We start from the raw sequence: 22,365 nt of genomic DNA, 5'->3' as shown, positions 1-22,365 counted from the left end.
TCTTAACGAAAGACATGATGAACAGGGACCAAGAATGACAGCAGCCACACACACATCCCGAAGGCTCGTGTCAGAAGCGTTTAAGCCAGTCTGAAGAACCATTCAGCCAAGGTGTGGATAGTGAACCGTAAAAATGCCACAAGTGGGGCAAAAACTTTGAAAATGGGTTAACTGTCTTGTGGTTTTTTTGGGAAGTGCAGACGACGCTCAGCTCCACCTCCGCGAGTCCCTGGAAGCGCGTACGTCACCCGCATTTTTCTTTTCTGGGTCTCGTTCCTACCAACTTGGATCTGCCTTGAATTCCTCTGTCTCTGCTGCAGCTGCATTCGTCCTGAAGAGTCTCGTACAGGGGCCCGCGCAACTCGAGCAAAATGTGTGGGTGTGCCTCAGTTGCACAACGCAGAAAAACCGATGGCGTGGGTTTTCCCAGGCGACATCATGCGTCTTGCTTTCGTGCATTCTCTCTCGGCCACCCCTGTTAGTTTTTTTTAAAAACGAGAGTTCGCTCGACTGAAGAAACTCAACAAACAACGCGGGTTCACCCAGACGCCGCGCCGTGCGTGGTCGGAAGGCTCCGCTCCCGGAAGCCCCGTGCCGATGCGTCGAGTGTGTCGATGGGAAGCAGTCGACGAGTCCCTGGCGCAACAGTGATGTTTCTGCCAGGCGGAGAGTCAGACCCGCCACTGGAGAAGGTTCGTTTCGCAGCGCTGAATCTTTCAAAGCCGAAAATACGGAGATATCCGGTCTGAATATGTCTCTGTATTCCGTCAGTCCGGGCGAGATCTCTCTGCGGGCGGCGGCGCCGTTTCGCCGGACCATGCAAATTTGCCAAGGTTGTCTAAAAAAGAGGTGCTGTTTTGAGTTGTTCGTTTCTGCACTGAGTTTAAACGAAGCACAGACGCAAGCGGTGAGCAGGAGTTGAATGTGGAGCGTGGGCGTATTCCTTGGCACCTTTGTCTGGTTCAACCTACATCCTCTCATGAAACGCTCGCCCCTCCTCGAGTATAGGTGAGGCTTGTGACCCGTCACACTACACCCCGTTCCGAGACGCAGTCTTCCGTTCTGTTGTCACCTCGGGAGACCGAAAAGGGTGTGGGTTTTTCCGGAACTCCCGTGAGCCATACCTTCAACAAGCACGGCCGCCAGAGTCACATACATCTGCGTGCGAGGCAACAGGAAACAAGGTTGGAGATAGACTGCGAAATGAAGCATTGACCTTGAAGGACCCAGAAGGTCCCCCTTTCTTGCTGCGCGTTCATTCACATGCTCAAAGAAGACGCGGACGAGAAGACGAACTGAGGCAGTCAGGAGGCATTCCATCATAATTCCTGGTTCTTGAACCTACAGGCTCGGGTACGCCGATGACGCTGGAAACCGCCAGGCAAGGCGCCGAGATCCGTAATCTCAGAAGTCAACATGCAGCTGCCTTCTGCGGGGAAAAACAGTCAAGGCTGTCCCCCAAGTAGCCTCCATTTTCTGTCTCCAATTACACGCTTGCACTGCCTCTGTCTAGTAGCGTGTGCCGCACCTCTCCTTTGGGAACCCGGGGGCTGCTCGGAATCTCCCGCGCCCACGATCGCAACTTCCTCACCTGAACTTGATCTCTTGCCAGATTTGCCACCAACGTTGCCGCTCCACGAAGGCACTACGCTTGGCTTAGAGCGCGACGTGAAAGAAAGTGCTCGTAAGCCTTTATCTCGCGTACAAGCACGGGAGGAGACGAGCCTCGAAATCGGTGCGCGTTCCGTCAAACTTGACGCACTTGAAGAATATCGAGGGAGGACGACGGGGTCACTTCTCCCCTTCAGCGGCATGGCAGCGGGAAGTAGCCCGCTGGACTTTTCTTCTCAACAGCGACGGAGCGTATCCAAGCTCTTCAAGCACCTCTTCAGACTCTTGGCAGCTCTTGCCATCATCAGCTCCAGTATCTTCCTCACGCGCGAGTCCGAGAGCCTTTGGGGTATCAGCGGTGGTGTGTTTTTGTTGCTCTTAGGAATCGGGAAGAGTCTGTCGGCAGTGGTCAAGATAGCCAAGCTTGGCTTTCGCATGGCCAGAGCTGCCAGTGCGCAGAGAAGAGTAAGCGTGTTAGCTATCAAGAAGACTGAGGAAGAGTCTAAAAGGATCTTCCGCCGGCTTCCAAGGATCAAGCGAGGCTCGCGGTAGAAATTCGATGCGGGTCCAGAGCTGGCGGAGCAGGTTTTCCGAAGGGCCATCGCGCGCAGTTCTTTCAGTGAGAACCGTGTATTTCCACGTCGTTCATCGCGTGATTCACCGGACAAGTTTAGGGGACCCCGGTGCACTGTCTACTATAAGGGCTCCGGCGTAAATGCTGCCAGCATCGAGCCTTTCTGCCCTCACGTTGTCCAGATCCGCTCACACTTGCCCCGTCTGCCTTACTCCCGTTGCTACGAGCTCCGCTCTGGGGCTTACTAAACAGGGAAGCGGGACAGCCTTGAGAAGGTGCACAGGTTATGTGAATATGCAACCAGGATGAGTTGCTTTTTTTAAAACGAGCCTACTTCTCGATGTTCCTCTCCACAAAAAATTCAGTGGCGCGGCATCGGTCTGTTGTCACCCTAAGGGTGCCGCTGCAGGCAGTCCTCAGGTGAGCATGCCTAGCGACAAAGGCGTATGATCATGCGATAGCACAGCTTCTGAACTCGGGAAAAACAGCCTCAGTCCGAAGCGAGTTAACATCAAGCAAGAAGCAGTGCCGTCTGTGCGCTGAGACGAAGGGTCTACGGAAGGCGCTGTCTCCCTGGAGTGAAGAGATCTGTGTCCTTTTTCTTCTGGCTTAGAAGCGTTGTCTTTCAGATTCAACAGACATGTGCTCTGTGTTGGCCGGCCCACGGTGCGCGACTTACGCTTGCAGCCATAGACCGATGTGAAATGGCAACTCGTTGTACAAGACACTTCTTCAAGCTTCCTCCTGCAGATGTGGCACATTTGAGTTTGTCGTGTGGCGAAATCTCGAACACCGGCGCCCCGCACTGCATCTCCCTTCCATCTCATGCCCTGCACCTCTCCTTCTGATTTATGGTATGTTGCGTGAGCCGAAGAGGCTGAAACATCGTCAAATCATCCGATAATGTTAGATCTGTGCGACTCGTAGCCCAACTCCAGTTTCTCACCACATAACATTCTGCGAAACAGAGCTCCTTGAAACGCCACAGAGTTCTGGAGCATGACAGAAACACACTTCGCACGCAAGCAACAGTTCGTTTGATGCATCGCCTCAGAACAGGGTACGAGGGGGAGGAACTATAGCATATCGATCTGTTAGTGATGCGATAGGTTGAGCGAGTTTGCTCGTGTCGAATCCCTGATCCATGGAGATGGAGCAATGTTTAGACCGAGTGTGCCCAAGCCCTGGAAGAGTGGGGGGATGAGTCACGCTTCGTGAGCTGGAGGCATTGGAAGATTGACCGTCTCGCCAGCAAAGCGAAGGATCTCATGAAGGAAACTACCTTCTTACCGTACAGTTGACAGTGCTTGTCGGGCATCTACGAGAGGGCTGGTGTCACCTGCTCACCTGGCGATGCCGCCTTCTGGATTCCTCCCCCTCCTGAAGAGCGGGCACTCTCTAAGAGGGCTGTGCCACCGCACGATACGAGAGCATGACAGCCACAGGGCCTCGAATGCGAACGATGGTTGGACTGAGCATTATCCCTGCGATGTGGCTAGGAAGCATGATCTGTCTGAACCACTGAAGAAAATTTTTGTACCTTTTTCGGTCTGCCGAAGAAGGTTTGCAAGCCGTCTCTGGACAACTTTGTCGCCGCGCATGCGCAGAGTCGCGCTGGCGGAAGCTTAACAGCTGCTTGCCTGGGCCGGCTCACCCTTGCAGCTGTTCGCCTTCAAACAAATACCCCAGTTCACTCATTTTTTGTGTATATGCACGTGTTTCCATAAGCTTCTGTTCTGTGACGCTCCTGTACATTTCTGCGTTTTCTGGAACAGCCTTGCTACCGCTCGCGGGCCTGGGGGCTACCAGAGACAAGGCCCGTTGCTGCCACTGTGCTGATTCGTCGCGGCTATTTCGCTGAGATTCTGTGCTTTCCGTGCTCCAGTGTTTCCTAATGCGTCGATATCCTTTCGAATTCTTGTCTTTTTACCACCTGCCGCATGCGCCGTGCTCTGCAGTTCCCACAAAGCGGTAGATTCCACCTTTCGATGCTAATCCGTGCTGGCCCCTCTGTAGGCATGGGCATGTCCATCCAGAAGACACAGTCAGCTGCCAGAACTGTGGAGAAATTTCATGGTGTTTCCTCCGACTTTTCTGAAGACGAAGTGGGAGGTGTTGCTTCAAAACGGACACGCATCTTCACGCGCTCTCTCTCCGGAGATGGCGAGCGAATCTTGCGTACCTAGTTGTGTGGCTCGACCCTCCCCAAAAGTCTCAAGATAGGGCACCTGTTGGTGTTTTCCCTTTTGTCAGTGAGTCCCTGGAGACAGCTTGTATGCGGTCCTGAGGAACTCCGCAGCTCTACGTTTTCCCCTCGATTTTTCAACGGTGTCCTGAGCAGCATTCATCGTTAGGGAGCATGCTGACCGACGGCATTCTTCCCCCGTCAGGGCGGGGGAGTGCCCACGGCGACCAGACCCCCGAGCCTGTCTCCATGTCTCCTTCCTCTTCATCCGTCATTAGCACTGCTCCTTGCTCGTCTTTCTCTTGTTCTCCTCATTCTGTCGTCAGCTTGTCCTCTGCTGCCTCGTCTGCACCGGGGAAGGTCCACCACGTGGTACAGTCTCGTCGAAAGTCTGACAAGTCGATTGGTGCCGGTGAAGCCCAGAGTTTGGCTTCTTCCCACCCACTTTCGCCTGCGGGCGGAGGAGCGGGAGGACCCTCAACGATCCCAGTGGCTTCTCCGAGCGGCTCTCAGGGGGGTCATGGACCTTCTGGGCAAGGCGCCACTCTTCCGCCTTCTCCTGGAGGAGGTGGAACAAGCCACCACGGAGCTATGGGCGGGTCTGGACGGCGACAAGAGAGCAACAAAGCCGTCGCTGTCGGCTCGGGCAACAATGTACAGTGTCACAGCCACTTGCGATTCCTTAGTCACTTGCCCCCCTATGACCGGTCGGTCATCCCCATGTGCTCCTTCACAGCTGAAGGAGTGCCGATTCTCAAACGGCAACAAAGTAAGACCGCTGACCACGATACACTGTCGTCATCGGTCTTTTTACCGTGCGTGCGTAAAATGTAGCAACATGTGGGTGGATGTAATGGGTCGGAACCGTTCGTGTACGCAGAGACAATGACGTTGTCCACCGATAGCTTGCTTCGAGAAGCCGTTATCTGAGGTGTGTGTGTGTCTGGTGCTTGTTTGCGCGTTCTGGGCCAGAAGGTCGGAGACAGAAGTGCGTCAACAAACGCGACGAACAGGTGTCTCTACAGACTCGCGTGGTCATGGATTTTCAGCAGGACCAGGTCCACCCCGCAGTCATTCGCATCGGCCTTCAAATGGGGAAGAGGCGCGTGACAGGCACAAATGCACGGACGGTCGCCATGCTGACGGGTGAGCGTGTTGGCTTGACGGTGAGCTCTAGGTTTTGTACAATATTGAGAGTATATCTTGGGCTTCTGCCTGACTTGGGTGCGGGCTGTCAAACCGTATCGATGGTTTCTGTAGAGACTCTTGGACTGAACTGCGCATACAAGTGAAAGGAGCTGTGACACAGGGTGTGTGCCGCGTGCTTCGTAAGAGCACGAAGGTGGTTTTTCAAAGCTGTATGGACTAGGGAGCAGCGAAACACATATGACTTCGATACCTCTGCTCAGATGCATTCGCTTTTTGATGGTTCAGTCTGGGCGTTAAAACGCCTTGCCTTGTATTGGCGTGCAAGTCCGTAGGCCGCAGCCGTTTTTCAGGTTCCTATGTCCATGCAGATCCATTTTTGTATGCGGACAGATGATTCGTTTTCATCCGTCTACGGGCCGTATGAGCTTCAGCTTTGTGGCAAAGGTATCACGTCGATGTCTGCCTTCTTCACCGATTGGTTGCATGTCCGTACGTCTCGTCTCTCCGGACGGAGACGTCTGCGCGCAAAACAACTTTGTTGAAGGCGGAACGAGTGTGTTGGCGTGCAGCCTTTGAGCGGTTTATTGAGGATTACTGTCCTCCGCCGTACGAAGCAATTGACAAGCATTTGAAGATCGCTCTGGATCGACAAATCAATTTCATCACGCACTGTCGGCCTCACAGTCTCTCAATGGGTGGAGCTATCCGTTGGTTGAAGAAGAGACTCTCCAGTAAGCTCTAGCACTTCTTCCTTTGCTTCTGAAGCGAGGTTCAAATGCATGCGTAGATGTGGACAAATGCATAGGTGTACTGTCTTTTAGGCGCAGGCGTCGGCGGGTGGACACACACTTGTCAGACATGGTTAGCATGCCAGAGCCGCTGTCGAGTGCAAACGCCTCTGCTGTGTTATGCTCGATATTGGCAAATTGAACGTGTATGTCAGTGCACTGCTCTATGCATGACGGCTGACGCAAAACCGTAGTATTTGTGTATGCAGGGATACAAGCGCAGAGTCTAGAAACATGCTTCAACCAGTAGTCTTCGCCTAGACGCGTCTGTGCATGTGTAGAAATGTCTCTCTGAAGTGCATTTCTGCCTTCTCTCGGTGTCTGCGCGCTGGCAGGTTACGCCACCATGCCCCTGCAAGAAACAAAGGTCTCTCTTTGTTCGGAGATTTCCACTTTCATCAGTCAGAGGATTCTAGCGGCTACCTGCGCCGTCGCGGATGTTTTTCAAGAGCAACTGGCCGAGGACGGGGACTGTCTTCTCGTCTACGGAAAGTCAACTGCCGTGGTTAGAGCTGTTCTGCAGGTGAGACACATTTTCACAAAGATGTCATTGCACAGAGACTGATTCACGTAGGAACACTTACGGGGTATCTCGAAGTTTGACAGGGATCGGCTTGGTGTCCGTGGGCTCTTCTTGCCACTACAAAAAGACAGGTGTGCTGATAGAAACGCTGGTGCATAGTCTGATAGTGTTGTCGAGACGTGGCACTGGGCAAGAGGGAAAACGGCAGTTGAAAGCACACAGGAATGTAAAGGTGTGGTGAATGCGTCTTCCACAGTCTTTCCCGTCGTTTTTCGTGACTGTTTCGTGACCGAAGTGGGGACTGCTCCACGCTTGTTTTATGCCGTTTCCTAAACTTTTTCCAGGCAAAACAAAGAGGCCGCCGGTTCACCGTTGTTGTCGTCGACTCTCACCCCCATCTCGTCGGTCAAGGAACCGCGAGGTTGTTTGCGGCTGCCGGTATTGAGGTTACCTACACTCTGATAAATGGTACGTATGCCTATGTATGGACAGATGTTTATCCATCTAATAGGTACCTGCGTCCACACGAATCTGTGTGTGTACCAAGAGAGTCCTTCCTATGCGCCTCCTTGCCTTCTACCCTGTACTGCAATACGTGGATGAACAGCTGTGCTTGTACCCATCCGCAAGCGGACGCGTGATTTCCACTTCTCCGTAGGTCGTGTTCATGTCAGCATCTTCGTTGAGACTGGTGTTCTCTGTTTGTGGCGTGGCTGTTTCTGCTACAGGTTTGTCATATCATATGGAAGATGTGACGAAGGTGGTTTTGGGAGCAGCAGCCGTGCTGGCAAATGCAGCGGTAGTGAATCGAGCAGGTGCAGCACTGGTGGCGATGGTCGGCAAGAGATACGCGAAACCGATTTTCGTTCTATGTGAAAGCTACAAGTTGTTCGACCGCATTGTGTTTGATTCATGTTCATTTAATGAGTTAGATGATCCAGAGTTAGTCTGGACGACGCCGGCGAGTTATTCTTCATCTGCGCGTGAACGTAAGGCGGGAGGCAGTGATTCTCGCTTCGCCGACAGTACCCGTCAGTATCCCCGTCTCTCCCTTCTCATGCCGACTTCGCCTCCCCTTCCAGGGTATCCTCTCATTCGAGCTCCCTGTGCCTCGGAGTCACGCAGATCACATGTCAGTGGCGGACCAAGTGCGACATCTACAGGGGTTTGTGCGGAGTCTCCGGTTACATCGCAGCTTTCCTCATCGACCTTGGCCAATGGTCCTGTATCAAGACAGCAAAATGGACAAGCTGAGTACTCCTCCGGCCACGCGGGAGGAAAGCCGGATGGACAGCACATCGCACCGACACCGTGTGGCAGCAGCCAGCCTTGCGTCGCTTCCCCGTGTGGCGGAGACGAAGAATCAGAGTTAAGGAGCTCAAGCAGAAGCAAAATGTCACGGGGAGGTGGAGCAGAAAGCGTACATCCTGTTACTGGTCGACAAGCAGAAGGCGGAAACTTACCAGCCTCCGAAGTTTGTGTCATGAATCTCTGTTATGATGTAACGCCTGCTCAGTTTGTCGACTTTGTTGTTATTGAAGACGGCGTTTATCCTGCTTCCAATGTGCCTGCTCTCGTTCGCGGGGCTGGCCGAGTTGGCGGGGTTGCGGGGGACTAGGTGGAGAGAGGCCAAGCAACGAACAGTTCGAAGAAGATAGGCGGACGAACAAGAAGAAAGAAAACATAGAAGGTGTCTTTTGCGAATAACAACATTGCTAGGATAATCGAGGAAATGGTCGAGTTCCTGATCACGGTTGTGGGCGGGTTTGATGGCGGTGTCACGGCGGGTCGCGCCTGGAGATCAGATCTGAGAAAGACCACGAGACTCGTCACTGTTTAGGCGAGTCACCTCGAAGAGCTTGGTCCATGAAACGAGCGAGTTAGCGGGTGATGCCGGCTTCTTTACATCTGGTTCCTTTTTAGATGGGCGTTACGATCGTGGACGTGGAAAGCATATAAAAGCAAACGACGCTGAGGTCTTTTCAAGAATTGTAGGTTGAGAAAACAATGATTGTGATCGGTGCCCTTGTGTGTCACAGACATTATAAGAGTTCATTGTATCGCAGGACCAGTGTGCGAAGGGGATCACGCAGTGAGTCATCATTTGCTCATTTTGCCTTCTGGTTTCCCTGTCCTTGTCTTTGTTATTTGGGCGCGACGGTTTCTGTTGTTTCCTGCTGCTTGTCGGTGGCGAACGCTGTTTTGCAAGCCGTGCATGCGCATTCGGCTCGTAAATATATGCAGTATAGCGGCAGCGACGAGAAGATGCTTACTTCTGATCACGAACATGCAAATGGACGGAACCAAAGGTTTCGTTTGGGTAGAGCAAGGTGGACGGCCCCGATGAAAATGCCAATTGGGATACTCCTTCAGAGGTGTCATGAAGGGGTGAAGGTACCACTGATGGGAGCTTGCTACCTTTCGAAGACAGACACCGAGCTGTCACGCTCAGTGCATGTTAGAGATGTCTCAAAAACGTCCGTTACAAAGGTAACACCTCGTCACTGACAAGGCAAGCCTCTTCGCTGTGTCGGCGGTTGCTCTGGCCGACTGTAAAAGCCGTCGATGTGTTTAGCATTAAGTCAATAGTGGCCACGAGCAAGGAGGGATTCATTCAATTACGTCACGCCCACGAATCCCGAAGCGGATGCCACTGCGTTCCAGAGTGCACCTTGCAAGAACCACCGGCGGTATCACGAGACAATCGGATCAGGCTGCGGTGATATCCCAATTTCCGCACCGAAGCAACACTTTCACCGCCCCAACAACACTTTTCTTGGGGTGAGTATTACTCGTTGCCTCGCGGAAGACCTCTCACGCCGTCTACACGGAACTAAACGCGACAAGCAGCTGCCGATAGTTCTGTTGTTTTCCGGGTGAGAGACGAATGCTTATCAATATGCGGGGCTCAATTCGTGCAGCTCACAAGCAGACATGAATGTCCTCTGTTGTCACACGGCTCTGCTTGTGTCACCATGATATATACATAGATTGCAAGTTCTTTTTCTGGCTCCGAAATGGGGAGGAGGGGCGCATGTGAGTAATTAGGAACTGGAGATAACGCGGCGAAGAAAGGACGGGGAACAGACGCATTTCACATACCTCAGGATGTCCGTTTTTTGCAGTGGGGCCCTTTGAAATCGTGCGTTCAGCGATTACAAGCATGTACCACTTACAGGTTTGTGCTATTCAGCTCCTTTTCTCGGCGACACAACCCACTAAATATATACATCTCTCAAAAAGAAAACACCTGGTTTGCAATGCTGGCTTTTACTGTCTAGCATAGCCATGTTTACCTTACAACGGTGCACGTCAATGAAGCCTTCAATTACATGATTGCATTCGCTTAAGGAAATGATGCTCATGGAAAATCACAAGCCACTAGCACCTGTGCATTCTTTGTAATTGAGCATTCTTTAAAACTCACAACGACTGAAGTTGGAGCTCTTCTGCGTTGGTGAACAGTCATCGTGACACACAGATTTTCCCGTGTCACACGGCCTACTCTGAACACAGTGCAATCTTATTCGCACTGCCGGTCATGTCAAGGAAGATAGAAAGGCGAGGGAGTCTCACACGTATGAACTGACGAAGTGAAGGGGGGCGTGAGGGGTGCTCTGGGGTCAGACAACAACCATCCTGCGTTTGCAGCGTACGAGAAGTGTCAGGTATCAGCGCAACCAGGCTCCCTCAAAGCTACCTCCACACACTTGTGTCAGCCCCTGCCTGTGGCACGAGCTCATCACAGCGACAGCCTAGCAACGTAATGCATGTGTGTTTGTGTCACTCTCCAAGCGCCACCCTCATGATTCATACTCCCCCTGCACCTGCGCATTGGACAATGGAACAGAAAAATAGTCCTTACTGGCTTATTGAAACTAACATTTTCTAGCCTCTAGTGTGGGTCAACTGGTTCACTTATGCAGTGATTATCGGAAGCCTAAGCCACTCGTCTTGCTGTTGACCTCGCCAGTACTTGATCTCTATGCGTGTAGCCAACGCATGCAGGTGCTCGCACTTCTCAGCCAATGAGGACACGACCGTTACGCAACTCGGCGGACACGTACTTCTGCAACTGCACGGATGTACAAATATGTTGCGATCCACGACTCTATAGCTCAAATAGAACATGCAGACACAGTGGCATACCTCGATGAATATCATACTAGTTTTGAGATGTAAACCCAATTCTTTGGCGCTGCCGTACGACACATCCCTACCGGAGTGTTGAATCAGTATAAGCGTGCTCGGCATCAGTATACACAGGCAACTTTGATTGGTGCAGCTTTAGCGTGTGCCGAATTTCCACATTCATCACCCCGCGACGCACTAGCATGCGCGTGGCCCAGCGTGGTGAACCTGTTCTTAATGTTTTCGCCGATTCATCGCCCAATCGTTTCGACGAAGCAGCGGAACAGCTAAGCCGTGCTGATGCTCAGGCGTCGTTTTAGTTCTTTCCTGTGGTTTGTCTTACTGCATTATACTCTAAATGGTGTCAGCGCCTGTCCCCTGCCGGCTGAGGTCCCCTAATAGGTGACCTTCGAGTGCTCACTTTTATCCACGCGGTAGATTTCTTGGTAAAAGCACAGGCCTGGATCTTTTCCCCGGCGCAAGAATGTGTGCGAAAGCAACATGGGTGGCACAGCTATAGGAAGACCTTGTGACGCTGATCTTCTCAATCCCACGTCACGAAAATAACTTAAGGTATCAATTAGCACCTTTCCATATCCGCTTGTCCGCCACTTTTATTGCTACCGAGGCCAACATTGATGAATTCGTAGATCCTGCATCACTGCGCGTTAAGGCGCCCGTGAACTTGGCACATAAACGGATCCGAAGTGTTGCTGACGCTATTTGAATTGTAGAACGTAAATACATCAACATTCCACGCACACCAACGAGCGATTTGCGTGGACCATTCACACCTCCGCATGCTCCCCAATTCAGAGAATGACTTCAATGCAAAGGAGCTGTTGCCACGCGTTCCTTCTACTGGTCCGACAACCAGCTGACCCTGTGCCTGTCTTGGCGCATTTCAAACGCCATGCTTACAGGCCAGCGAGGTAGACGCGTCTCTGCAGTCCCGTGCGCCGGGAACGTTTGCAGACAGTGCGTGCGCGGGCGTGGCAATCAAGGATGTCCACGGGTTTCCTGTGATGGACTCGTGCATGCTGCCTGTATGACAGTCGGCTTCGTTGTTGATAAGGGAAGCGTGAAGCGTAGCTAGACGGACTGGTTCTGCGTGTGCCACCAGTGTGGGTAGCGCTGGGAGAGTGAGTTTCTGATAAGCTGCACGGTAGATACTGGCTCGAGTGTCTATAAAGCGTCTTACCTGAACTGTGGCACCAAGACCGCAGGCCGGAAACAATGATGTGCGACTCATGCCTTTTCATCTTCTACGTCCGAAACGTGTTTGAGCCGCGATTCTACCTTGATAATCAGGACAGATATGCCAGAATTACTGCCACAGGTAAGATAACAGATGTATACTGGCTGCGTCAATACTCCCGGCAATTGTTAGTGTTACATGCGTCTAAAATGTAGGTCTGCCGAAGTGAAGGGATTATCATTCTATGTCTTGCATGGATTTCAAAAACTTGCCCCTCCACTAGGTTGCAACTGCGGTGATTGCGTTCGTCCACTAATTCTTATCCGCCCTTGTGGGTTGATGTGGTTTCCAGGCCGCTGGCTGATCCCTTAAGTCGAGTGTCTCGCGCCTGCGGTTGTCCGTCCTGCAATTGGTAGAAGCCTGGAATTAGGGTTGACCGTGAGACTATCTTCCGAATGTCGCACCTGCTTTGAATACCGAGGCCGCCGACGCAAGAGTGCAGTAAATGTATAAGACAGGTGCAATCCTTGCGCTGCCTTACAGCTTCTGTGCTGCTGAAGTATGGCAACCGTCTCCAGTGAGAAGGGGGCACTTCTCCCCAAGAAAGCCAGCGGCCAGCTGCCGTCGTCCATCACTGGGCGTCCTCGTTTTAAAAACACCACACTGCAGCGGGATGGAGCGCCTAACGCCGGAACGCCGACCGAGCATTCATATCAAAAACTCACAACAGCAGGAGGCTCCATTGAATTGCATTCGGGTGCGAGTGTAAAGTCTGTAACAGGTACTGGTCAAAATGTGGTAGATGGAACAGCTGGATTAACCTCTGGCGTGCAGCGGGTGCTTAGCAACGAGAAAGCAAGTGAAGGAGCTCACTCAAGCGAACGAGGCGCACGAGTGATGGACGAAGCGAGCAGAAGGGCAGCAGAACTCGAAGCAGCAGCAGACAAGTTGGAGCAAACAGAGACGGTAACCGTAAACTACGACACACGAGGCCTGACGTCGGACCAAGTTGCGGACCTCAGAAAGAAATATGGCTGGAATGAAGTGAAGCCCCACCAGGTACGTAGCTTGGTCGAGAGCGTGTAACCCATAAAGGGTTTTCTGACCGTGCAGAGCACTGGGCTGCAGCGGAAGAATTCGTGATAATGAGTTTAGGTATCTCGACTAAGACGCTCTGTATTGTTATCAAGCATGTGGCCTACACGCGTGTTCTCTAACATTCTATAGGTGACGTGGCGAAACTCGTCCCACTGCGTCTCTACTCAGCACAAAACTTCCCTGTTCAAAATGTCGATGACGACCTAAACATGCTAATTAAAAAAAATCCGGTTCAACTGTGGTGTGTTGCCGATCTTTTGTTATATATGTGTACACATGAACCACACCGCGTGCCACGACGAGCAGTTGCCGCTATTTCCAAAGTCGTTTTTACATGTGACTGTATCCGTGTGAGCAGGTGCCTGAATGGTTCAAAGTGTTGAAGAAATACCTCTCCCTTGTGCCCATGTTGTTGATCGTCGCGGCTCTTTTCTCAGTCTGCGTGGTGGAGGACAACATGCGCGACTGGTTTTCTTTCGCTCTTCTTCTCTTTCTGAACAACTCAATGGTCTGGGCCGATTATATTGGGCAGCGGTCCGCACATAACGCCATTGCAGCTGTTGAGAAGTTGGGCGCCCCGGTGTGTCAGGTGAAGAGAGATGGACAGTGGCAGAATCGACAGGTGCGCGATCTCGTGCCAGGAGACGTTGTTCATCTTAAGGCGGGCGTGATCATGCCAGCTGACGGAGTGTTTGTGACCAAAGGGACGACCATCACTGTTGACGAATCTGCTCTGACAGGAGAATCTGTGCCTATCCGAAAGCGTCCGGGGGCGCCACTTCTCTCGGGGTCCGTGGTAGACAGGGGCGAGGGGGAAATGCTTGTAACTAAGACAGGCAACGACTCTTTCTATGGCAAAACGTTGTCGTTGCTAGCGCGCGCTGAGCGACAAGGCTACCTTGAAACCGTTCTGCATAGGACGTCGCTGTTCATCACCTTCGTCGCCAGCTGCTGTGCCGCGTTCCTCTTCTTCTGGCAGTCCTTTAATTCCGATTGGAAATTGATTATCCCTGAAAGGCGTTATCTGATTGCGCTGAAGCACGCATTCATCTTGATCGCATCTGTCGCGCCGGCAGCTATGCCTGTAGTTACGACGACGGTTTTGTCAGTTGGAGCTCTGATCATTACGAAACAGAATGCAGCTGTTTCTCGATTGTCTGCAATCGAGGAGGCAGCTGGCGTCGTGATTCTATTTAGTGACAAGACGGGGACTTTGACGAAAAACCAGCTTTCCCTTTTCAAAGAGGAGTCCATGATAGAGCCCGGCTACGACGAGGAAACTATGCTTCTCTACGCAAGCCTCTGCAGTGATACGCAGGAGCCAGAACCTATAGACCGAACAATCAATGCGGCTGCCGATATGACAGAGCGAGCAAAGTATCAAATTCTTGAGTATGTACCTTTCAACCCTGTGGACAAGAGAACTGAGGCGACTGTAGTAAGCCCTGAAGGGAAGAAGTTCATTACTACAAAGGGTGCTCCCCACGTTATCAGGGACCTCGTCTGCTACGAAGACCAGAAACTGCGTGAGCAGCTGAACGAACTCATTTTGAATAAAGCAAAGCGGGGGCTGAGGACTCTTGGAGTTGCAGTGAAACCCGTCCCCGATGGTGTGGCTGGTGACGCGCCGCGCTGGAAGCTTGTCGGGTACTTATCGCTGTTCGACCCTCCTCGTGAAGACACTGCCGCAACTATCCAGAGGGCAAACGAATTGGGTATTCGTGTAATAATGGTAACTGGCGATCAACAGGCCATTGCTGTTGAGACTGCCAGACAGCTGCACATGGGCACAAACATCGTCGGCCCAGAAATATGGAAAGAAGAGAAGGAGACTGGCCTGGTACAAGGGAAAGCTCTTGCCGAATTTATTGAAACTGTTGATGGATTCGCTGGCGTTTTCCCAGAACATAAGTACGCAATAGTGAATGCGATGATGGATGCGCACAAGCTAGTAGCAATGACAGGTGATGGAGTGAACGATGCTCCAGCATTGAAACGAGCGACTATTGGTATCGCGGTTAGCGGCGCAACTCAAGCAGCGAGGGCAGCAGCAGACATCATTCTGTTTGCACCTGGCCTGAAGACAATCATCACTGTCATGTCTCTGTCGAGACAAATCTTCAAACGCGTTGAATCCTACATTATTTTCCGCATATACACTAGCTTGATCATTTTGGGCATGTGGTGGGGATGTATAGTAATTTTGCGGTATCAGTTTCCATCCTGGACTTTGGTTCTCATGTCAATGATTAATGACTTTGTCTTGATGAGTTGCTCTCGCGATCGAGTTGCGAGTTCCACCTCACCCATGATCTGGTCAATGCTGAGGGTAATTTGCCTCTCCACTTGGCTTGGTTTTCTAGCGACAGTCTCTATTCTGCTCTACGTTGTATTCGCAGATCCGTCACACTGTGTCAACTGGTGGCCCCGATGGGGATTACCAAAGTTCACTCCTGATTGGCCTCTCCCGGTTTCTGAACACTTCATGAGCTACCAAACAAATGCTGGTGTATGGCTTTTGATGACTGTCCTCATCCAGTTCTCGTTTCAGAGTGTTCGAACACGAGGCCTATTTTGTAGGTACAACGAGAATAACCAGTTCCCGGCCCTCGTTATCATTATTCCCCAAATTTGTGCTGTGGTGGTGACAATATTCCTTTCAATTTACTGGAAGATCGCATGGAGGCCCGGGTCGGGACCACGTATGGTGGGAATCAATTGGGGTCAAGCGTGGGTCACGATCTTCTGGGGCATCCTATGGTTTTTTGTAATGGATGCCACCAAGATCGGCTTCTACAAGTATGCGTGGCCAGTGATAACACGAAATGTAGTGTACAAATCTATAGCTGAGACCGCCTGCCAGCGGGAGATCGAGAACAACAACGTCGCGTCGAAAGTAATGCAGAATACGGTGCATTTTCTGGAGGAGCGCGAGCGTAATGTGGAAAAGCTTGAAGAGAAAGTGGAAGACGCTTTTCTTGCTGCAGTAACGGATGCCGGTGAGCTTGTCAAGAATGACCATGGGAAAAGTCACATTGACAGAAAGGAGCACAAAGTATCGCCTGAGCCAGGGAAAACAAGCACCGAGGACGAAGTCTCGCTGCCGAGGAAGGACGCGAATTCCTTCGTTGTTTCAATCACTAGTGAAGAGGGAGCGTGCCGGACCGGCTTCGACGATGCCGATGCTGGCACTGCGAAACACCGAGTCGCCGTGGACCAGAAAAATAGGGAAGTGTCGCGCTCATCCGGGAAAACCAGTATCCCGCTGCACCCGGATGTCGGAAAAGGATGCGCGGTTCCTTCGATCACGCGTTGATGGGGTAATGTTGTGCTCGTTTCGATACTCGTTGTTTTTGCAGATGTGTACATGCGGGCGATAGACGAAAGTGATTCCTCTTTTCCTTTGCTCACCAGGTGGGCACCGGCCGCTATGCGGGGGTGTCTCCCCGTGGAATCCAGAGCAGACCATGCTGTGGTCACCCTAGCTAGAAATGCCAAGAATACGCAGAGTGTCGGCGTTGAACCAACCCGGCACACTATTTGCTGGTCTGTCCGTGTGCCATGGCTGCTACCCGAGGCAGTAGCTGCTGCTTTCCGCAGTGTGTCCGTAACGTAGCCCGTAGCTCATTCGCGGTTACTGTGCGGCTTGGGCATATACTACGGCTTTACTTGATAGCACGAGTGCTATGCGAACATGAAACTGGCATCACTCAGCCCGTTTTCAGGTTGGCACTCCTTTAATGAGAACCCGTTTCACCTTCTGATGAAGACTACCAGCCCCGCGATCGTGAGCGGAAATGGCTTTGTAGATATTGCCCGTGACAGCCGGCAAGTAATTTGCAGGAGTTTTCGTACCACATAGAACCACGTTTCTGGTGTTCAGCACCATGTCTGTCAGACAAACGAATGCGCAACTGCTCTCTTGTTTCACAAGGCACAATGCGGTACCCGTTTGACGGCCGCCTTGAAATTCATCGATTTCCTCGCTACGTGGAAAGTGTAGTTTGAGAATCTATACACGCCGACGAGCTGACACGATCTCCACAGGATACAGCAGCACCCGGACAGCAACCGGGTCGTCTACTTTCTCTTCGCCGCCCAGTTGCTTTGGAATCTACCTATCGTGCCCTGTAGTTTTCTGACATTTCGCTGTTCCATATTTTGTGAGATATCGCTTACTGTTTCGAGCGCGAGACGGTCTGGGCCCGGTTGAGACACACTACAGGCACCGATACGGTGGAGACACTGTTGTTGCGGAAAAGCGGGATATCTGACTTTTGTCTCCTCGGTGGTTTACACGTTCATGATCAGTTTTCACTATCTATCGCTAGAATACCGATCCAGAGTAGCCCACAAAAAGTGTTTCGGTGCAAGGTTTGTGGACCAGCACAAAATTTTTTTATGCTGCGTATGCGGAACATCGCCGCTGGCGCTGGCTGCTGCGGGGCGGGGGCACCATCGCGTACATTTGAAGGACCCTTTTCTCTTTATCCAAGCCACCTTTTTTCCGTGATGGTGAATATTTTGAAAGAAGCATCAATTGTCTTTGAGTGTGCTGACTTCAGGAAGTACAGCTCTTACGTAAAGACTCAGTGCTAATTTCTGTGACGTGTGTTCTCGGCCACGATTTGCCTGAAGCATACCAACCTTCGAGAAGTCTGTTTCCTGCCGCTCGTTCTTCTTGAAATTCACCTCTAAACCTCGAAATACACTGAATTCTTCTCTTTTTCTGAACGTTGACGTGTGTTTTTCGACTGTGGCACCCTTGACGCCCATTCGTTTTGGTGTATGAGTTGTCAGCGACCCCTTTCCTTCATCGCCGGCGAAGCAACACCGTCTGCACGAGAACCGTAGGAAGGTCCTCCTCCATGCAAGCAGCGCTTGCCACCCTCTTGTAAATCGGTATCTCCTCTTCTGGCTAGGTGTTCTGAAGAGAAAAAGACTTCCTTATAATCGTGTTTAACCGTTACTGTCTGTGGCGGACTGTCTGTTTATCCGTCGGGTGCTCTTCGCAACTCCGAGCGTCGTCAAGAGAACGCCTAAAAATGCGATGGTAGTGTACTGCTCGTAGAAAACATTCTCTCGTTTGAAAGGTGAACACTCACCATACCGTTAAGCCTTCTGAGAGTTGTTGTAGCGGCCTACTATCAGTCGGAATAGTGCGCGTTCTCCCTTGTGAGCAACAGTTCCAAAATGTCAACACATAGCTGCGGTAACGTCGCTGGGGGGGCAGGCTCATCAGGAGCTGCGAAATGCAATATGTTTCGCGGATCTGCGCGTCTCCTGTGCAAGGGTCTTAGCATGATGAGCTACCGCAATGTCTCCCCAAAGACGGCGTTGCGTGTTATCAAGGCTGGAACATTCTGCAGGACGATGTGGCCTCTTCTGCCTCCTATGATGCTGTACCAATACATCCGACAGGTAACGCTTTCACGGACTATGTGTTTCCTACTGTATAAACTTACATGCATGCTCACGTGTATGGAATGATAACGCTGCGGATATATATATATATATATATCATTATGTACTTGAAAACCAGCGGCACCAGATATCAGTGGAGTTGACAGGCGACTGATTGGTTCATGCAGTATTCAAGCACTATTGATGCACTCGTAGATATTGGTCTTTTTCCGCGTGCGAATGTAGATATTCCTGTGTGCTGGTTGAGGCCATGCCCCCAGTAGCGAAGGCCTGGAGGTCCGGCGCACAGTGAACGAACGTGACCGCCAATAGCTGTTCTATCCCTTCAGAACCGTCACTTATACAGGTGTGTGCACGTGTGGGCATGGAATTTCGCATTTCCTAGCTGTGACAACGGAGTGGTTACAATGAGTTCATTGACGTAGTATTTTTCCTTCCCTATAGCCACTTGACCGTAGACCGAGCATGCATGTCGCTTATTGTCTCCAAAATATGGGTCAGATAGGCTGAATTATTTGAGTTTCGCTTCAGCATGCCCCAGCCACACATGTGTGGTCAGTGGTGTGCTTCTCTGGTGGAGACACTCTTTCAAGCGTATTCTAACTGTGACTCCTGGAGAGGAACCTTGTGCTCCTCGTCTGGGTATGTTAAGCACCAGTGGTTCTGTACGGCACCACTCTGCATCCTGTCGACGGATCGGCAGGAAGTATGCTTCTGTGGTTGTTGACTTAGTGCAATTAGCAGCGCAGCAAGATTCGCATGGCCTTTAAGCAATTATGGTTGGCCGACGGACCAGCGGTGGTCCGGATCTCTCGTTCTGGCTTGTTCATTCATGGCGCCAATGGTGCACGCTGTCACGTTACACTTGAGTCACACTGACACGCGTCGTCATAATTTACATGTTAGATCATATTGCGGCAGCCACTTTCCCGAGGTGGAAGGTAAACGCCAAGATTTAACTTTAATGTGAATCGAACCACGGACTCAAATCTTCGTGCCCTCTCTGTTGCGCGTCAGTGGTGCAACGTGAAGAAAGGTGCATTCATTGTTGTGTACACTTTTGGACGTTTGTCTTGTGCGCTATGTTACGCATGTGTGTGCAGACTGACGATGAAATGCGGTCCGTCGAGTTTCTCCAAAGCCAAAGTGGAAGCAAAAACGTTCTGTCTTTCTATGACACTCGCAAGGCGAACAACACAGGTCACTGGCGTCTCCAGCAGGATCTTGCAGTCATCGACCATCACGTGAATTCGACGCAAGCTGCAGACGTCACGAAGGACGAGTAAAACCAATAACCCGTAGAAACGTGCTTACATTTATTTATCAGCACGTGGTAGTATATATATATATATATATATGCATATATGTATATGCATATATATTTCACCGGGTCAGTAGAGTACTGTAGCGCGGTTCCAATACACACAGACAAAGTCACGCGTGTGTAACGGTTTCTCGGAGAGAAGGAGGAAGTGGAAGATGGTTGAACGCGTCTTCGTGGGTGACCGTGGCTCATCTCACGGTTTTTTGCTCGTGCAAGAGAAGAGAAACCGAACAGCCTGTCCTTCCGAGAGGCACATCACACCACTTCTTCTAACCTCTACCGGTGAAAGACTCAGAAAAAAAAGTAGAGCTGGGAGGGAAGGGTGTGAAAAACGAATAAAACGCAAGCCCCATTTCGCTGAAAAGCGCTTTTCCGAGTGGCGTGAAAAAAAATCCCGAGTGACCGAATAAGTATTTCTTTGCATTTTGCCGGCTCATACTTTCGTCTGCATCTAAAATGAAAAAGGAGTTCTTTTTTTTTATTACATACTTCGTACAGCCCGGATTGGAAAATCCTTCTCTATTGTGCTTTTGCCGCCTAAAGGATACTGGGCATATCTGTAACGGTTCGCGAGCAACGGTGTCCGGAAGTTGGTATGTGGGAATGCTGGCGAAATTGTTTTCGCTGTCATGTGCCACTGTCCGTCATACTGAACGAAAGCCACTCTGACGGTTTATCAATTTTCATGCTCCTCAGTCATACTTTCATCGTTTTCCTTTGGTCCCGATGCTGAGAGTTCTCTGATAATGTTTCACTCTTCTGACCGACCAACACTCTTGAAAAGGCGGATAAATGGACGTCGTGGCGTGATGCATAAAACGGTTCGCTGCGACTGTCTGCTGCTGTTGCTGCGTACTGAACACTGGCAAGGAAGCATTCCCCGACTGAAGAATACAGGGAGGAAAACCCGACCAATCGTTAGGGGTACAAGCTGCCCTTGACACCAGAGTTACAGCGCGAAACCAAAGATTTTGCTGCGTGAGTTCTACAGGGTGTCACGTGACGTACACTTTTTAATCTGCCTTCGCCTGCCATAGCTGTACATTGCTGTGGAGTAAGAAATGTTCATACTTCATAAAGACAGAAACGCAACATACCTCATGAGATAGTGGCGAAACACGAGATCAGAGTCTGTGAGTCGTCTGACAGCCTTTACATATTCGTACGAAATTTCGTCTCATTCGAGAAACAACATAGCCGTCGGCATCTGCCCGTCGTGCTTAGTTCCGTCCATGTAGACGGTGTGAGAGGTCTTCCGCGAGGCAACGAGTAATACTCACCCCAAGAAAAGTGCTGTTGGGGCGGTGAAAGTGTTGCTTCGGTGCGGAAATTGGGATATCACCGCAGCCTGATCCGATTGTCTCGTGATACCGCCGGTGGTTCTTGCAAGGTGCACTCTGGAACGCAGTGGCATCCGCTTCGGGATTCGTGGGCGTGACGTAATTGAATGAATCCCTCCTTGCTCGTGGCCACTATTGACTTAATGCTAAACACATCGACGGCTATTACAGTCGGCCAGAGCAACCGCCGACACAGCGAAGAGGCTTGCCTTGTCAGTGACGAGGTGTTACCTTTGTAACGGACGTTTTTGAGACATCTCTAACATGCACTGAGCGTGACAGCTCGGTGTCTGTCTTCGAAAGGTAGCAAGCTCCCATCAGTGGTACCTTCACCCCTTCATGACACCTCTGAAGGAGTACCCCAATTGGCATTTTCATCGGGGCCGTCCACCTTGCTCTACCCAAACGAAACCTTTGGTTCCGTCCATTCGCATGTTCGTGATCAGAAGTAAGCATCTTCTCGTCGCTGCCGCTATACAGCATATATTTACGAGCCGAATGCGCATGCACGGCTTGCAAAACAGCGTTCGCCACCGACAAGCAGCAGGAAACAACAGAAACCGTCGCGCCCAAATAACAAAGACAAGGACAGGGAAACCAGAAGGCAAAATGACTCACTGCGTGATCCCCTTCGCACACTGGTCCTGCGATACAATGAACTCTTATAATGTCTGTGACACACAAGGGCACCGATCACAATCATTGTTTTCTCAACCTACAATTCTTGAAAAGACCTCAGCGTCGTTTGCTTTTATATGCTTTCCACGTCCACGATCGTAACGCCCATCTAAAAAGGAACCAGATGTAAAGAAGCCGGCATCACCCGCTAACTCGCTCGTTTCATGGACCAAGCTCTTCGAGGTGACTCGCCTAAACAGTGACGAGTCTCGTGGTCTTTCTCAGATCTGATCTCCAGGCGCGACCCGCCGTGACACCGCCATCAAACCCGCCCACAACCGTGATCAGGAACTCGACCATTTCCTCGATTATCCTAGCAATGTTGTTATTCGCAAAAGACAC

General features: G+C 51.2%; 4 protein-coding genes across 4 annotated transcripts; all 4 read left to right on the top strand.

Annotated features, from left to right (window-relative positions):
• Positions 1-892: 892 nt before the first annotated feature.
• On the top strand, positions 893-2,163 carry TGME49_252860 (hypothetical protein; the record flags this gene model as incomplete). The annotated part of the gene is made up of 1 exon (XM_002369323.2): positions 893-2,163. The coding sequence occupies exon 1, from the start codon at positions 1,417-1,419 to the stop codon at positions 2,161-2,163; it is 747 nt and encodes a 248-aa protein (XP_002369364.2). The 5' UTR covers positions 893-1,416.
• Positions 2,164-4,318: 2,155 nt separating this feature from the next.
• Positions 4,319-8,448, top strand: TGME49_252850 (initiation factor, subunit 2 family protein; the record flags this gene model as incomplete). Its single annotated transcript, XM_018780989.1, has 6 exons — positions 4,319-5,139; positions 5,343-5,516; positions 6,089-6,250; positions 6,643-6,830; positions 7,175-7,298; positions 7,559-8,448. Exons 1-6 carry the CDS (start codon positions 4,545-4,547, stop codon positions 8,446-8,448), a joined length of 2,133 nt encoding a protein of 710 aa, XP_018638201.1. The 5' UTR covers positions 4,319-4,544.
• A 3,632-nt stretch (positions 8,449-12,080) lies between these two features.
• On the top strand, positions 12,081-16,981 carry TGME49_252640 (P-type ATPase PMA1). The gene is made up of 2 exons (XM_002369321.2): positions 12,081-13,218; positions 13,616-16,981. Exons 1-2 carry the CDS (start codon positions 12,721-12,723, stop codon positions 16,571-16,573), a joined length of 3,456 nt encoding a protein of 1,151 aa, XP_002369362.2. The 5' UTR covers positions 12,081-12,720; the 3' UTR covers positions 16,574-16,981.
• A 397-nt stretch (positions 16,982-17,378) lies between these two features.
• On the top strand, positions 17,379-20,664 carry TGME49_252630 (hypothetical protein). Its single transcript, XM_002369320.1, has 2 exons — positions 17,379-18,678; positions 19,785-20,664. Exons 1-2 carry the CDS (start codon positions 18,451-18,453, stop codon positions 19,965-19,967), a joined length of 411 nt encoding a protein of 136 aa, XP_002369361.1. The 5' UTR covers positions 17,379-18,450; the 3' UTR covers positions 19,968-20,664.
• The last annotated feature ends 1,701 nt before the right edge of the window (positions 20,665-22,365 follow it).

The sequence above is a fragment of the Toxoplasma gondii genome, chromosome III (assembly GCF_000006565.2).
Source record: "Toxoplasma gondii ME49 chromosome III, whole genome shotgun sequence".
NCBI classification, from domain to species: Eukaryota; Apicomplexa; class Conoidasida; order Eucoccidiorida; family Sarcocystidae; genus Toxoplasma; species Toxoplasma gondii.
Note: the sequence above shows the minus strand (reverse complement) of the source record. Positions and strands in the feature narration are given on the sequence as shown.